At 39.8% G+C, this 15,242-nt stretch overlaps 1 protein-coding gene across 2 annotated transcripts; it reads left to right on the top strand.

The window, feature by feature from the left end:
- The first annotated feature begins 506 nt into the window (after positions 1-506).
- Positions 507-12,713, top strand: LOC121291646 (serine/arginine-rich splicing factor 4-like). Of its 2 annotated transcripts, none has more exons than XM_041213113.1 (6): positions 507-735; positions 5,890-6,032; positions 6,986-7,098; positions 9,093-9,307; positions 10,498-10,587; positions 11,334-12,713. In XM_041213113.1, exons 1-6 carry the CDS (start codon positions 629-631, stop codon positions 12,181-12,183), a joined length of 1,518 nt encoding a protein of 505 aa, XP_041069047.1. In that variant the 5' UTR covers positions 507-628; the 3' UTR covers positions 12,184-12,713. The 2 variants fall into 2 exon arrangements, with proteins under 2 accessions (XP_041069047.1, XP_041069048.1); XM_041213114.1 differs by lacking the exon at positions 507-735 and adding an exon at positions 6,353-6,597.
- The last annotated feature ends 2,529 nt before the right edge of the window (positions 12,714-15,242 follow it).

Here is a 15,242-nt window from a genome sequence, read left to right as displayed (position 1 = left end):
ATTGTTGTGTCTGGGGGCTTGGTGTCCATAAATTAGCTGCCACCTTTCCTCCTTTGCAACAGCGTGTCTTCACATGCTGACCTTCCAGGCACAGACCTACCTTAACGGTCACCAACATACCTACTGGAACCCTACCAAACACCCCAGATGTGATGGCCATAGTCATCTTCGCCTGGAATGATGAACAACAACAGTGAATACATTTCAAAAACATTTCTTTGGCTGTAAAGCACTTTGGGATGTCCTGCGGTCGTGAAAGGCGCTCCAAAATAAAATACGCGATAATTCTTCCTTCCCTTGGAGCTTCGGGATCCCAGCAAAATTGAAACACTGGAGAGGGCGCCCTTTATGCAAATCTGCGCACGTGACAGCCGCGACGTAAGGCGACGCGCTTACGGCAGGGGGGCGGGGCGACGCGACGCGCTTACGGCAGGGGGCGGGGCGACGCGACGCGCTTACGGCAGGGAGGAATGGGGCGACACGCTTAGGGCAGGGGGGCGGGGCGACGCGACGCGACGCGCTAACGGGGCCAGCGAGGGAGCTGGGGCAACGGTGACTTTGTGAAAGCGCGGTATCGTGTGTGTGTGTGTGTGTGTGTGTGTGAGAGAGCGCGAGAGAGAAAAAAAAGATGCCGCGGGTTTACATCGGCAGGCTCAGCTACCAGGCCCGGGAGCGGGATGTGGAGCGCTTCTTCAAGGGCTACGGAAAAATCTTGGAGGTGGACATCAAGAATGGGTGAGTTGCTCAGACACCAGCCGCCAAGAAAATGGCGCCCGAGCGGCGAGCGCCCCTCAGCCCCCCCGGGAGGGAGGAGGTTTGGTGAGGGGGAGGCGGGGCAGATCCTCCGTCCCGGGGAAGGCCCCGGCTCACCCTCCCTCTCTTCTCCCCCTCCCTCTCTTCTCTCCCCCCCCCCCAAAAAAAAACTACTTGGGGGCGGGGAAAGAGGGTGATGAACCCGGCTTTACCCGGGCCTGGCGCCGAACCTCCGTCTCCAGAAGCGAGAGGGGGAGAAGCCTCGTGGTTTTTTTTAATTCGTGCCCCCCCCTCTTTGTTGGGGGCTGGAGCTGCGTCACGCGCGCCAAACGAGTGCCGCGCGTATCCGCGCAGCGCGCGCTGCTAATGTGCACGCGCTGTCAAACCCGTGGGTGGGGGGCGCCCGGGGGGCGGTGGATGTGCGCGCGTGCGCGGCCTCTGCATTCTGCAGCCCTTTGTGCAGGACGTGCGTGGATGTAGTTTTATGACTTGGATTTGCCCCGTTGAAGAAAAAGAGCCGGCATCGTCCGTTTCTTTCCTCCCCAGCACTGATCATTCTTCGTTATGTTTTGTTTGCATCTAGTATAAGACGATAAATGGCCCTTGTTGAGTGAAAACATTTCTTGCTTCAGTCCTAAATGGGCAACCCTTATACTGAGATTGTGACTTTCTACTTCATCCTTTCAGCATCTGCTCTACCAAGCCCTGGAAGAATTTGATAGCTTTCAGTGATATCACCCCTCACTCTTGTACATTCCAAGGAAGATAGGCCCAGACTACTCAGTCTCTCCACTTTGTCCGCCCTCTCATTCCAGGACTGTGTTTTATACTGTAACAAAAACCAGAAATGCTGGGAAACCTCAGCAGGGCTGACAGCATCTGTCTAGAGAAAGACAAGAGTTAACGTTTTGAGTCCGTATGACTCTTCAGAGCGTTAATGCTGTCTTTCTCTCCACAGATGCTGTCAGACATCAGACTTGCTGAGTTTTTCCAGCATATTTTGTTTCTGTTTCAGATTTCCAGCATCCACAGTATTTTGCCTTTATCTAAGGGCAGTTTAAAGTTGCCAATACTCCCCTCCTGAAATTAACGCTGCCAATTCCAAGCATGTTGGTCAATATCTTAAAAATATGTTGCTGATTTTAGCTTGAGGGCCTTTCTCAGAACTTTTAGCTATTTTGCTGGTATTTGCTGCCTGGCTCTTCTCACCTGTTCCTATTAGTTCCATGAAATGACTGACAAGATTACATTCTTAAATTTCACTCCAGGTTTTGATTATGTTAAATCCATATAAACAGCTGGATGTTGCAATGTACCAGGACTTGGATCCAGAGCTTTTGTACAACAGTTGTGGGTATAATTATTCCATAGCAGCATACTACAAGTATGGATTTACTACATGTTTGCTGTCATTTCTCGTGAAGGGGTAGTTTTATGGTATTCTCTGCCACTAATTTTATGGCTGTTTAATTTGCATTTTGTAAACATTTTTAAATGTGATAGTGTACCCATATATCTCATTTTAAAATCCGTGAGCTTGCTGTGAACTTGGTTAGACTTGCCATGATATTGATTTATTTTTTTCTTTTTTGTCTAGCTACAAAGTTTTATTATTGCCTAAATTATGTGACATCAGCTATATATGTTATTTTCCCTACCTGGTGCGCTGGGAGTTTGTACCACCTAACCCAGTGAAGGGCTTGCACTTTTTTTAAAAGATAAAGCCCCAACACAGACCAAAGATCCATACCTATTTTTTCACAATTAAATAAGCTGTGAAGCACAGCCATCATCACCTATCCCTTCACATATTAGAAACTATCAGGTTTCTGATCGTGCTCTTCGTTCTGTATCAAATAATAAAATAGCTATGTACACTAATTGTGACCTCTTTCTCTCCCAGCTTCTTGCTTTATCCAGGCACCTACATCTGATGTAATTTACTGCCGTGATGTTAGCAAAAAAAAGACATTGAACAGCAAGGAATACAACTCCTGGCAAACTCAAATAATGTGACTTTTTTTAAAATCTGGAAACAATCTTTTTGAGAAATTTGAAATATAATGTTCTTGTAATTCTATTTTATTTTAACATTATAATTAATGTTTTAATGAAATAAACTTGATCTCAAACAGGAAAATGTTAAAATGGTCTTGAATCATGGGATGTTGATCCCAGAAACTTAACAACTTACATTTTTATTGCACCCTTATGGAAGTTGGATGTCCCAGGATGGTTCACAGGAACATTATTGAATGAAATTTGATACCAAGCCACATGAGATATTAGCACAGAAGAAAAGGTTAAGTTTGAAGAAGTATTTTAAAGGAGGAGAGAGAGGTGGAGAGGAGAGGCTTGGGGAGGGATCTTGAGGTTCGGGCAGCAAGAGGTACAGTCATCAATAATGAAGTGATTAAAATCAGGAAGTGTACAAGGCTGGAATTGGAGGAGTGCAGTGGTTGTGGAGGCTTGTAGGACTAGAGATTACAGAGATAAGGAGGGGAGAGCCCATGAAAACAAGGATGAGATGTTTAAAGTTGAGATGTTGCTACGCATACAGAGGTAGTGGCTGAATGGAACTTGGGTGCAAGTTTGGACATGAACAGAGTTTTTAATGAGTTTAAATTTTTGAGGACAAAGCTAGGACAGCGACTAGAAGAGTATTGGAATAGTGAAATCTAGAGATTCAGCAAATGAACTGAGGTGTGGGTGGGTGATGGGCACTGTTACAGCGATGAAAGTGGAAGACCTTGGTAATGTGCAGATTTTGGCCAGAAGCTCATCTGGGATCAAACAGTGTGCTAAGGTTGTGAATGGTCAGTTAAGCCTCAGATAGAGACCAGGGAGCAGGGTAGAGTTGGTGGTTAGGGGGACAGAGTTTGTGGTGTGGACCAAATACAATGGCTTTGGTCTTTCAATATACTGTTGGAAAAAACTTCTCATCCAACATTAAATATCAGACAAGCAACATGACCATTCCCTATTGATACATTATTTGAAACAATCTTGGAGTTGTTACTTTCCACTGTCTCACTACTGACGAAGCAAACATGCAGAATAATTGTTTAAAATTCTGCGTAGAGCATTAAAAACTTCCAAGATTCTGAAATGTCTTTGGTCACTAAAATTAAAAATGCCCAATTTTGAAACAAGTGTACTTTTTTACTTAAATGCCTTATCAGCTTGCTCTGCCACCTTCAAGGAGTTAAGTCACAGATCAGCCATGATCTCATTGAATGCCAAAACAGATTTGAGGGGCCTACTTATTGTGTTCAGGGTTTGAGAAAATGCATCCTCGTGTCTCCCTGCTTTTGCAACCCCTCCATCAAAATATATCTTTTACGTTATACAGCCTCTCCCAGTTGTTACTCCCAAGGTGCATCATTTCACATTTACCTGGACTAGAAACCGAGTTGCAGGAGTAGGCCATTTGTTCCGTCATTCAGTGCGATGATAGCTGATCCTGCGACTTAACTCCATGTTCCTTAATATCTTTGGATAACAAAAATCTATCAATCTTATATTTTGAAATTACAATTGATCTAGCATCAGTTGCTTTTTGAGGCAGAGAATTCCAGACTTCTACACTCCTGCATATGTGAAGCAGTGTTTCATAATTTCACTCTTGAAAGGTTTCATTAAATTTTCAGACTATGTCCCGTCTTCCTAGATTCTCCAAATGGAGGAAGTAGTTTCTTTGTATCTACCCTCTTTGTTTCCCTTAATCTCTTGAAGACTTCAATCAAATCATTCCTTAACCTTCTAACTTCCAAGGAATACAGTCCTAGTTTGTGCAGTCTTGCTTCATAATTCAATCCTTGAAGTCCAGGTATTGTTTTGGTAAATCTATGCTGCACTTGCTTTAAGGCCAATATATCCTGCATTCAAGGTGTGGTCTAACCAGAGCTTTGTATAACATACTGCCCCTTGTATTTTAATCCTCTGGGTATAAGGGCCAGCATTCCATTAGCCTTTTTGATTATTTTCTTTACCTGTTCATGACATCTTAATGATGTATGTATCTGGACCCCCAAAGCTCATTGAACCGCCAATGTTTCTAGTTTTTCTGCCGTGTAGAAAGTACCCTGCTCTATCCTGTTTTAGTGGTTGATCTTTCAGTTACCTACATTGAAATCTATTTGCCATGTTTTTTTCTCATTCGCTTAACCTGTCAATATATTGCAACTGCCATTTCATCAGTCTGCTCATCTCCTGAAGTCTGCAACTATCATGCTATTTACTGTGTTGCCCAGTTTGTGTCAAAGAATAGAAACACAATGGTTACTCTCTGAAGGATGCTCAATGTCCATGCCCAGGAAATTTTATATACAAGTAAAACAATGATCCCAATATTGACTCCAGGGAGCAGGGAGGGGGGTTTTGGGGTTGACTACATACTTCTGTCCAATCGGAAGAACATCAGTTCACAACTTTCTGCCTCCTATCTCTTAGCCTATTACACATCCAAGCTAGCATTGTCCCTTTATTAGATTGTGTGCTATTTTCTGAATATGTCTGTATAGGAGACTTTCAAAATGTACAACATCTACTGCACTTCATCCCTTTGTTATTTCATTTACGAATGTGTTAAATTGGGTTACTATGCAATGTTTATAATGCATTAGAAAACCAAGAGTAATAGTGGAAGTCAAAATTTACAAGTTACATTGATAATTAAGAAAGAAATTGTTGAAAAGGTAAACCTAGTCTTTGAAGCTATTAAGCGGCATTCATCAGAAAATCCTCTTTCTGCTATTTTAGTGAAGTATCAAGCTATTTAATTCAAATGGTTAACTCCTTTGCTAAAACAGAGAATTTCTGACAGGCCAGCTAAATGGTCATACACTTGTATCTTAACTCCAGTGTGCTGTGTTAGGTTTCTGCAAGACCTTGGATCTAGGAGAAATCCTTTGAATTTCTTTGTTACCATTACCGAGGGAATTCCAAATCAGCGTAGTGTTTTAGTTCTGTTTGTGCAGGTGCTGTAGCTTCCCCTCTTTTTCTGTCATTTGACTACTAGATTTGAGATTTGCAGTCTATATCTGCCGATAGTCCAGAGCTACATTTATTTGTATACGCTTGCTAAGTTTTAGATGTGGTGAAAAATATTTTAAATTCCTTGTTTTTCCATTGTAGTTATGGCTTTGTTGAATTTGATGATCCTCGAGATGCAGATGATGCTGTTTATGAGTTGAATGGTAAAGAACTTTGTGGGGAGCGAGTAATCGTTGAACATGCTAGAGGTCCTCGAAGGGATGGTGGTTATACCTCTCAGCGCAGTAAGCATTTCCACTTTATTAGTCATAATTTGAAAATATTTAATGTAATTCAATGAAATAAGTCAAACTGTACAAAATCTGAATTGGTCATATAGAATAACTAGCAGCAATTTACATTCGTAATAACTTAAAGAATTTGCATGTTAAAAACTGTCTTTTCGGAATTTGTATTTAATATTCACATATACTTAATGTTCATTATTTGACGATTTTTATTCAAGTTATTATAATAACTCATTTAAAATTATATTGAATCGATGTTTTCATTGTGATTGTTGATACCATAGTCTTAACAAAGACCTCAATGTTTTAATTAAAAGAGTCCTTTGAGGCTAAGATGACTGCCTGTTCCATTTGCTGGCCTTGGGTTACCTTTCCATGAGTGGCTCTAAGACCTAAGACCATTGACCTTTGGCTGACCTTAAGGAAGCCATGTGACGACTGCTACTCTTGCCATTAGACCTGGGTGGTGAGGACCCCAAGGGTTAGAGGCAGATGTGATAAAACTGAAAATAGGTGCCTGAAATCTTTTTCATGTCAGATATTCTGAAAACCATTTTTCACCGTAAGTATAGATGGTAACTGGTTTAGTGGTTTGGTTACTTTATCAAATCATTATCATTTTCATGTAATTTATTATGCATGCTTGTATAATTTTTTTCTGATTCTATTAAAATAGTATGTAGCATCTTTAAATGTAAAATTAATTTTGTAATGTTTAATTCTCTAATACAATACTTTCTGATTTATGAAGTAATTTATGAAGGTGAAAGTAATGCTAATTTTTATAGTGTAATGGGGTGATAGTTTAGTTTAAATTGCTGGGATGAGATGTTAACATTTAGATGTTGTGTTTGTAATTTTATCAATGTAGCTATTTTTAGTGGGGATTTAAAATGAATGTATGTACAGTAATTAAAATATTATTGTTGTATTTACCTGTCACCTTAAAGGTGGTTATGGTTATAGAAGATCTGGAAGAGACAGATATGGACCTCCAACTCGTACAGAATATAGGCTTATTGTCGAAAATTTATCTAGTCGGTGCAGCTGGCAAGATTTAAAGGTTTGTTCTGTATCTTGTATGACTGCGAAAGATTTGTCAAAAAATGTGTGCTGAATATTCCTTTTTGGGGGAAAGGAGGTTTTCAAAGCTTCATGTGTAACCTGGATTTAAACTTCAAGTAACTTATCGCTGTAGACAAAGCAACGAAATATTCTGAGTCAAAGTTTAGCTGTAGGTGATTAGATTGCTTGTTAAACATGTAACATTTAGCTTCATTTAGTTTAAAAACTTCCCAGTTAGGCAAAGTGTGATCTTAGCGCCCAAAAATCTAAAATGTAGTCAATGTAGTTATTTTATTTCTTCGCTCTTGAAAAATAGAATGTTGGCATAATTTAAATAAACAAATTACTCACTGTAAATAGTGTGTAATTGAACCATGTAGACCATAAATTCCCATATTTGTTACCCAATCACTTGTGTTACCTGATACAGCAATAGTGACATGAGCACGTAGGTATTGTAATTGCCCCAAGCACAATTGGCCTCAATAGGGGACAGTCATCCAGATTTCTTCTGGTCGCTATTAAGTGACCTGTCTTGAAAAGTGCGCCTGTGTGGAATTCAGATGAGAGCTGGGTCAGGTTCAGCTGTGATGGCCCATGCTACCGTTGGGGCTGTCATGAAGAGGCAGAGTTGAGAGGGTGGCAGATTTCCTTAAGACATATCCCAGCAAAGGTTAATGGCTTTTAAAGGGATGGGGAGATAATTGGGTTTTTTAAAAATACTTTGAATATTAACCATGCCTTGCTAAATTGTTTTGCAAGAGTCATTTCTATGTGGGTGCCTGATTATGATGCACCATCTAATGATTGAAACATTGATCTATGACCTCCTAATTTTTAAACATAATTTGCAATACGAGTTTCTGGGTCTGTATAGTAGAAATGAGGTTGATGGCTGAGGTGTTATCTGTACACAATTAAAGCTATGTTTGAAAGGATTAATAAATGTAAATAATATAAGCACTAACATGAAAATTACACTAGATTTAAGGAAGTTGAAAGGGGTGGCAAAAATGGAAATTGTAGTACCCAAAAATATTTTTATTTGTTCTCGGGATGTTGGTGATGATGGCACGACCTCATTTATTGCCCATTCCTAGTTGCCTTGAGGTGGTGATGGTTGGCTGCCTTCTTGAACCACTGCAATCCTTGTGGTGATGGTGCCATAAAAGTAGACAGTGGAACATCAGGTGGATTTCATTTCTGAAGGTAAAGTGCCTACATAAGAACCACTGGAATAGTATGTAAGGTTCAAGTTTAGAAGCAGGATTAATGATGGATGCACTTAAATGTACCATTTAAAATGTTGAACATGGTTTATAAATTTTAGGTGTTTACTGATATTTTTAGTAATGATTATCAGTTTTAGCTAGGATAATGGCTGTTGCTGGCGGGCAGGAGGCAGTCAGCAAAAGCATACGCTGCCCAATGGAATACAAAGTGTCAGGAGTGTTCATAAGAGTATTATAATCTGGTTAAGCTATGATTACTTCCCTGTTTCTAGTGAGAAACATAAAATATTTAAAATATAAAGTAAAATACATCATGAGCAATTATCGCCTGGAATTTAATTTTTAGTTAGATGCTTTTTCTGAAATGGGTGTAATCAACATTCACATTGCAAATTACATTGGATTAGACTTCTCATCCAAACCACTAATGCAAGACTAATACACATTTTTTGTTCACATCCTATTTCAGAGTCTTGGCACTATGAGAAAATGTATTTGAAAATTTGGCAGTTAGTTATGAGGATATTATGTGAATGAGCTTGACTTAGTTCAGAATAATTAGTACAAGTACGGTATACCAGATGAATATTATTTTTATACAGCTGACTAGTAATTCTAAAATTCCTATAATCATTGCATACAATATGTTCAGCTGCATTGCTAAAAGTTGTAAATCTGTCAACGGTTCTGTTTGTTGAACGTAATGAAATAGGAAGTGTTGAATGAAAAGAAAACATGAAATTGCACTGTACTTTTGTAGGATTATATGCGTCAAGCAGGTGAAGTTACATATGCAGATGCACACAAAGGAAGAAAGAATGAAGGTGTAATTGAATTTAAGTCCTACTCTGATATGAAACGAGCACTTGAAAAACTGGATGGCACAGAAGTTAATGGCAGAAAAATCAGATTGGTTGAAGACAGGCCTTCGTCTCGACGACGCCGCTCATACTCCAGGAGCCGCAGCCGTTCTAGGTATTTCTGGGTCAATTTAAGATTGACGTTGAAGGTCAGCAGATAATGACATGAGGGTTTGTCAAAATTTGTGAATTTTGGAAGAGAATTGTGGGTTTGTTGATCTTATTAAAAACTTCAGCTTTTAAAAAATTTAAAACCTCCCAGCTAAATATCAAAACTACCCCAAGTTCTTTTTGCTTATTTTTTTTAAATAGCTTGTGTAGGTTGCTTCCTGCATGTTCCAAGAACGATGCAGCAAACATTCACTGTTATCGCTCACTCTGGTTGGCCAGTATTAATTTTAAATTATGCTTTGATTGTTTTATTGTTAATTTCAAATAATTTAACATTGTTGTCTGAACCCTGCCTAAACTCAGCAGCTGCTGAAACTGTTTATTTCCACACTCAGCCAAGCTAATGCTGTTCTGTCTGGCCTCCCATTTTCTTTCATAAATCAAGCTCATCCAAAACTCTGCTGCCTGTGTCCTTCCTAAATTGTATCAAGTCCTGTTCACCCATCACCTCTTCTCACTGACTTACATTGGCTCCCCATCTACCAGCGCCACAGTTTTTAAGATTCTAATACATCATTCATATCTCTCAACAACTTTGCCCATGTGTATATGTAACCTTCTCCAACCTACAACCTTCCAAAAATCCTGTATTCTCCCAACTTTGGCTTTTTTGTACATCTCCTTTACCTTCCCCCTACCATTGGCAGCCATACCTTTGGCATCTGTACTAATATCTCTTCCATTGGCTAGATGTTAGTTTCTTTCTGTCTGATTGCATTTCTGTGAAGTGTCTTAAAAAATTTTACTATATTAAAGATGCTTTGTAAATGCGCCTTTATTGAGAACTCGTGTGTTTTTCCAGCTCTGGGCTCGTGTGTGTCCAACACTTGCTACTTTGATGGCTGTATTTTCTGTCAATTTGTTCCTAAGTTTTAGAATTCTCTCCCTTAATTTGTCCACACTCTCATCACTCTTTTAAAGCCTTTCTTTAAAGTCCAGCTCTTTGACACGGCTTTTAGTTACCCTTTCTAATTTCTTGTTTAGCTCAGTATCAGTTTTTGTCTGATAATACTCCTATGAAGCATCTGGGAAAATGTTAGTACATTAAAGCTGTTACGTAAATGGAAGTCATTGTACTACTAAATTTAATCTACATGATTTTTCTCCCTTCTATGCCTTTTTTAAACAAACTAGATCTCGTTCTCCAAGCAGAAATCGTTCTCGTTCTCATAACAAGAGTCGAAGCCACAGTGGAAGCAGTAAGAGCAGTCGATCTCAATCCCGGTGTGTACATAATACCACTTCATTTTACTTCAATCATTCGGATCCACTTCAATTTATGTGTGCGACAAAGTATTGGGTTAGGATTTCTTGCTTCAGAACTATCTTTACTTGAAGTTGAGAAACCAGTCTTGAGCATTCAGTTGACATGGAAGGAAATATACTTTGCTGTTGAAATTGACTGAGATAGGGATGTATTTTTACTACATAAGGGTAAATGTAAAATCTTGGCAAAAGACACTTGACAATTTTGGATCATTTCAACTTCTACGGTCTTGACATTTTTTTTCAATGTTTTTAAAAATTGTGTACAGCAAATGATTTATCATTGCAAAAATGTGGAAAATTACAGGTCAGTTGTACAGGTGATGAGGAAATTTGTCATTTGCAGAAATTGGTATAGGATAAGGAAGCTGAGATGGTAACTGATGCTTGTACCATGTTGTGTCTTTGAATTACTGAATTCGTTGAACAGCGGTTTCAGTTTTGGCTCTTACTAAGACCACTCGTCAGTCTGGTGCATTAACATTTCATTGATCACAGGAACAGCTTGATCAGAAATAACCTAAAGAGACAGAGGCACTAAAGTGCATTTTATCGACAACTTTTTTAGAAAGTCATGCTGCTAGGGCAGATGAATTATGTCACAAATCTATTATGTAGATCATTAGCTTTTAGCTACAACAGTGCATACTTGTTTTTGAGTGCCTCTAAGTAAATTTTTAACACTTCCATCCATTTTCTTTCAGGTCTGGCACGCACTCTAGGAGCAAAAGTGGAAGCAGAAGCAAAAGTCGCAGTGTGAGCAAGAGCAAGAACAAAAACAAGAGCAGGAGCAGAAGTAAAGAGAAGAAAATCAGAGCAAGTAGTAGGAGTGGAAGTGAGGGGAAAAGTAGGAGCAGGAGCGTTGAACAGGTTAAAGACAATGGAGAAGAAAAAACCGAGAACAGAAATGAAAATGGGGAGAAAGAAAGGAGTGTTAGTAAAGAGAGGAGTAGAAGTCGGAGTAAGAGTAAAGATGGGGAAAAAGGTGTTAGCAGAAGTAGAAGCAAAGAGAAGGATAAGAGTAAGAGCAAGAGCAAAAGTAGGAGCAGGAGCAAAAGCAAAGAGAAGAGCAAGAGTAGAAGTCGCAGCAAGAGCAAGGAAAAAAGAAAAGGCAGGAAGAGGAGCAGGAGCGAGAGCAGAAGCCGGAGCAGGAGTCGGAGCAAAAGCGAGAAGACCAAAAAGCGTAGCAAACGTGAAAGCAAAACTAAAAGTACCAGTAAGAGCAGGAAGAGAAAAGGTGACAAGGAACAATCTAGATCTAGGTCAAGATCAGAATCAAAGGAAAAGGAGGAAGATGCTAGGAAAACAAATGCAGAGAAAGAAACTAAGGGTGAGGGTGAAGAAGTGGATGGGGAATCAGACTCTAATGAACAGTCAAAATCAAGTCCTGCATCTCGTTCTAGGTCAAGGTCCAGATCGAAGGCCAAATCTAAATCTCGTTCCAGGTCCAAATCGATCACCAAAGCCAGGTCACGTTCAAAGTCATGTTCACCTTCTCGGTCTGTGTCGAGATCTGTCTCTCGTTCTAGGTCCAGGTCGCGCTCAAAGTCCTAAATTTCCCCTCTCTACATTTTCTATGAAAACTTTAACGGATTTTTTTTCTCTGGCAGGTCTGTTGTTAGCTGTACCACAGATAATCCAAACAATAGATACTGAGATGCTGTACATTTTTCATAATAGAAAGGATGTATTTAGTGCTAAATTAAAACTTTATGATGGGCTTGTACTGTCAGGAGGACTTTTAGGTAGGTATGCTGTGTGCAAAGTAAAGGTGCCCCATCAGTGCTGATGTTTTCAGAGATGTATAATGAAGTCTTAAAAGTTACCTTCATCTGTATTGATCATTTTTAAAAAAAAAAAATCCGTTCCTGATATTGTGGACTTCATAGCCAAAACATATAGCAAATTGTAAAGTTTTGCCAATTCAGTGTAATCAAAATGTAGAGATTTTTCCCTCCACTGTGAGAAGAAAGATATAGCTCTTTGCCTGAGTTTCTGCTCTTTTTATTTTTTTCAGCTGGCTAATGTGCGTTGCTTTTCTGTTTGGTTCAATTAAATGCAAATAAATGTCTGCCTGGAATCCATTGTTGGCATGGTTCATTGTCTTTGGATGAGTAGCTGCAGCAACATGGATGACTGTGTGAATAAGTTACTTAAACACAGGAAAGAAAGGTGATGTGACACCTTGTGAGCAGCCTATTAGTTTAAATGTTTGTTCCAGTAACATAACAGCAAAGCCAGACAAGCTATTCCACTTCATTTTCTGGTTCTTCCCAAATTAATTCCAGGTTTTATTGTGTATTCTCCTGCTCTGAGGAGGGTTGGTATTTGTGGTGGGGTGGTGATTCTTGATGTGAAAGGCTTCAATGGGAGTATCATACATTATTTTTCCTGTGGCCTGGCATTGCCATGGAGCCTTGGCACAGTGGGGTGGGGGGGAGGGGAGTAGTGCATTCCCATTGCATTCCCATTAACTTCCATATAACCCAAGTTACTGATACCAGTATAGCTTGGATGTTCTGGCTTTGGATTTATTCGCCAATTGGGCAAATGTCTGAACCTCGAGGACAGCAGATGTAAGCACGTATAGGATTTGTTTTCATATTTGATACCTAAAATAAATCTAATTTCCCTTACAATTGAGTATGTCCAACTGAAACCGCTGAGTGATGGTCACCAAAGCCAGATTGTAAAAGGCAGGCTCCAGTACAGAACCTCAAAAAATTTAAGAAAACTACCTCTGCACACTTTATAAAAAATATCATCCTAAGTACAAAATTTGTTGATGCAAATTATGCTAACCTAATTTTCATAATGTGCACCACTGTAGTTGTTTAGTATTTGTGAATAAGCTCATCCCTAATAATCCATTATGAAGCTGGTAAGTACATAAAAGGCTGGAAATAGTTGGCAAGTCTGGTAACATCTGTGGAGAGAGAAACAGAATTTACATTTCAAGCCTAACCCTTCAGCAGCAGTCAGGAAGTAGGTTAAACCATCAATCATTAAAATATTCACTTGGCAAACCAGGTTGAAAGTACTTAATATCCTTCTTTTAATTTAGTTTATTTTGATACCTGAAAGTCTATTATGGATTGGCTTAAGGAAGAAACTTTTAAAATTAGAGTAATATGTGGAACTTTTTAAAATAGAGAAGTCTGACACTCCACAAATACAAAATTAGCTCTCTGGGTCTGTTGTGTAGTAATTATGAAGTTAATACATTTTTTTTAAAATCCCAATTACACCTCATTTAACAAGGTGTAACTTTTCCAAGGGTTTTTACAGCAAGACAGTGTAAGAATGGAAGTTCCCTTCTATTCAAATGACTTCCATTGGTTGCAATCTGGAACACCCTCAACAGCACACCATAAGACGTAGGGGCAGAAGGAGGACATTCAGCCCATCGAGTCTGCTCTGCCATTAAATGGGATCATGGTTGATCTGATAATCCTCAACTCCACTTTCCTGCCTTTTTGCCATAATCTTGTCTATTTCAGCTTTGAATATACAACGACCCAGCCTCTACAGCCCTCTGTGGTAAAGAATTCCACAGATTAACTGCCCTCAGAGAAGAGATTCCTCCTCATCTCTGTTTTAAATGAGCACCCCCTTACTCTGAGATTATGCCCTCTGGTGTGAGACTTTCTCACAAGGGGAAACAACCTCTCAGCATCTACCTTGTCAAGCCCCCTAAGAATCTTGTGTTTCAATAAGGTCCTCTCTCATTCTTCTAAACTCCAATGAGGACAGGCCCAACATACTCAACCTCTCCTCATAAAATCCCTCTGTCCCTGGGATCAACCTGATGAACCTTCTCTGGACTGCCTCCAATGCCACTGTTTCTTTCCTTTAGATAAGGGGACCAAAATTGTTCACGGTATTCTAGGTGTGGTCTAATTTTAGCAAGACCTCCCTATTTTTATACTCCATTCCCTTTGAAATAAAGGCCAACATTCCATTTGCCTTCCCTATTACCTGCTGAACTTGTATGCCAGCTTTTTGGGATTCATGCACAAGGACCCCCAAATCCCTCTGTGCGGAAGCTTTCTTCAGTCTTCCTCCATTTAAATAATATTCAGCTCCACTATTCTTCCTGTCAAAGTGCATAATCTCTCAGTTCCCCACATTATATTCCATTTGCCACGTTTTTGCCCACTCACTTAACTTGTCTATATCCCTCTGTAGACTATTTGTGTCATCCTCAGTACTTGCCTTCCCACCTATTTTTGTGTCATCTGCAAACTTGGCGATAGTACATTCATTTCCCTCATTTAAGTCACTGATATATATATTGTAAATAATATCCCTCCAGACTCTTTGGACGGAATTTTCCGAGCCTGCTGGCAGTGGGCAGGATAGGTGGCGTATGCAGAAAATATGGCAGGACCCACTTCGTGAATCTGCAATTAAAAGTCTGATGATGACCATGAAACCATTGCCGAATGTCGTGATTTGCTAGTGTCCTTTAGGAAAGAAAATCTGTCCTTACCTGGTCTGGCGTACATGCGACTTCAGACCCACAGCAATGTGGTTGACTCTTAAAATGCCCCCCGAACAAGGCAATTAGGGATGGGCAATAAATGCTGGCCTAACCAGTGACAACCACACCC

This window comes from Carcharodon carcharias, chromosome 19, assembly GCF_017639515.1.
Source record: "Carcharodon carcharias isolate sCarCar2 chromosome 19, sCarCar2.pri, whole genome shotgun sequence".
Classification (NCBI taxonomy): domain Eukaryota; kingdom Metazoa; phylum Chordata; class Chondrichthyes; order Lamniformes; family Lamnidae; genus Carcharodon; species Carcharodon carcharias.
The sequence above is the reverse complement of the archived record's forward strand: the minus strand, read 5'-3'. Positions and strand labels throughout refer to the sequence as shown.

Excerpts from the sequence above, each read along its gene's own strand:
- LOC121291646 (XM_041213113.1), top strand. The coding sequence starts at position 629 with ATGCCGCGGGTTTACATCGGCAGGCTCAGCTACCAGGCCCGGGAGCGG. Across the intron at positions 736-5,889 it reads GAGGTGGACATCAAGAATGG|TTATGGCTTTGTTGAATTTG; the intron begins GTGAGTTGCTCA and ends TTTCCATTGTAG. Across the intron at positions 7,099-9,092 it reads GCAGCTGGCAAGATTTAAAG|GATTATATGCGTCAAGCAGG; the intron begins GTTTGTTCTGTA and ends GTACTTTTGTAG.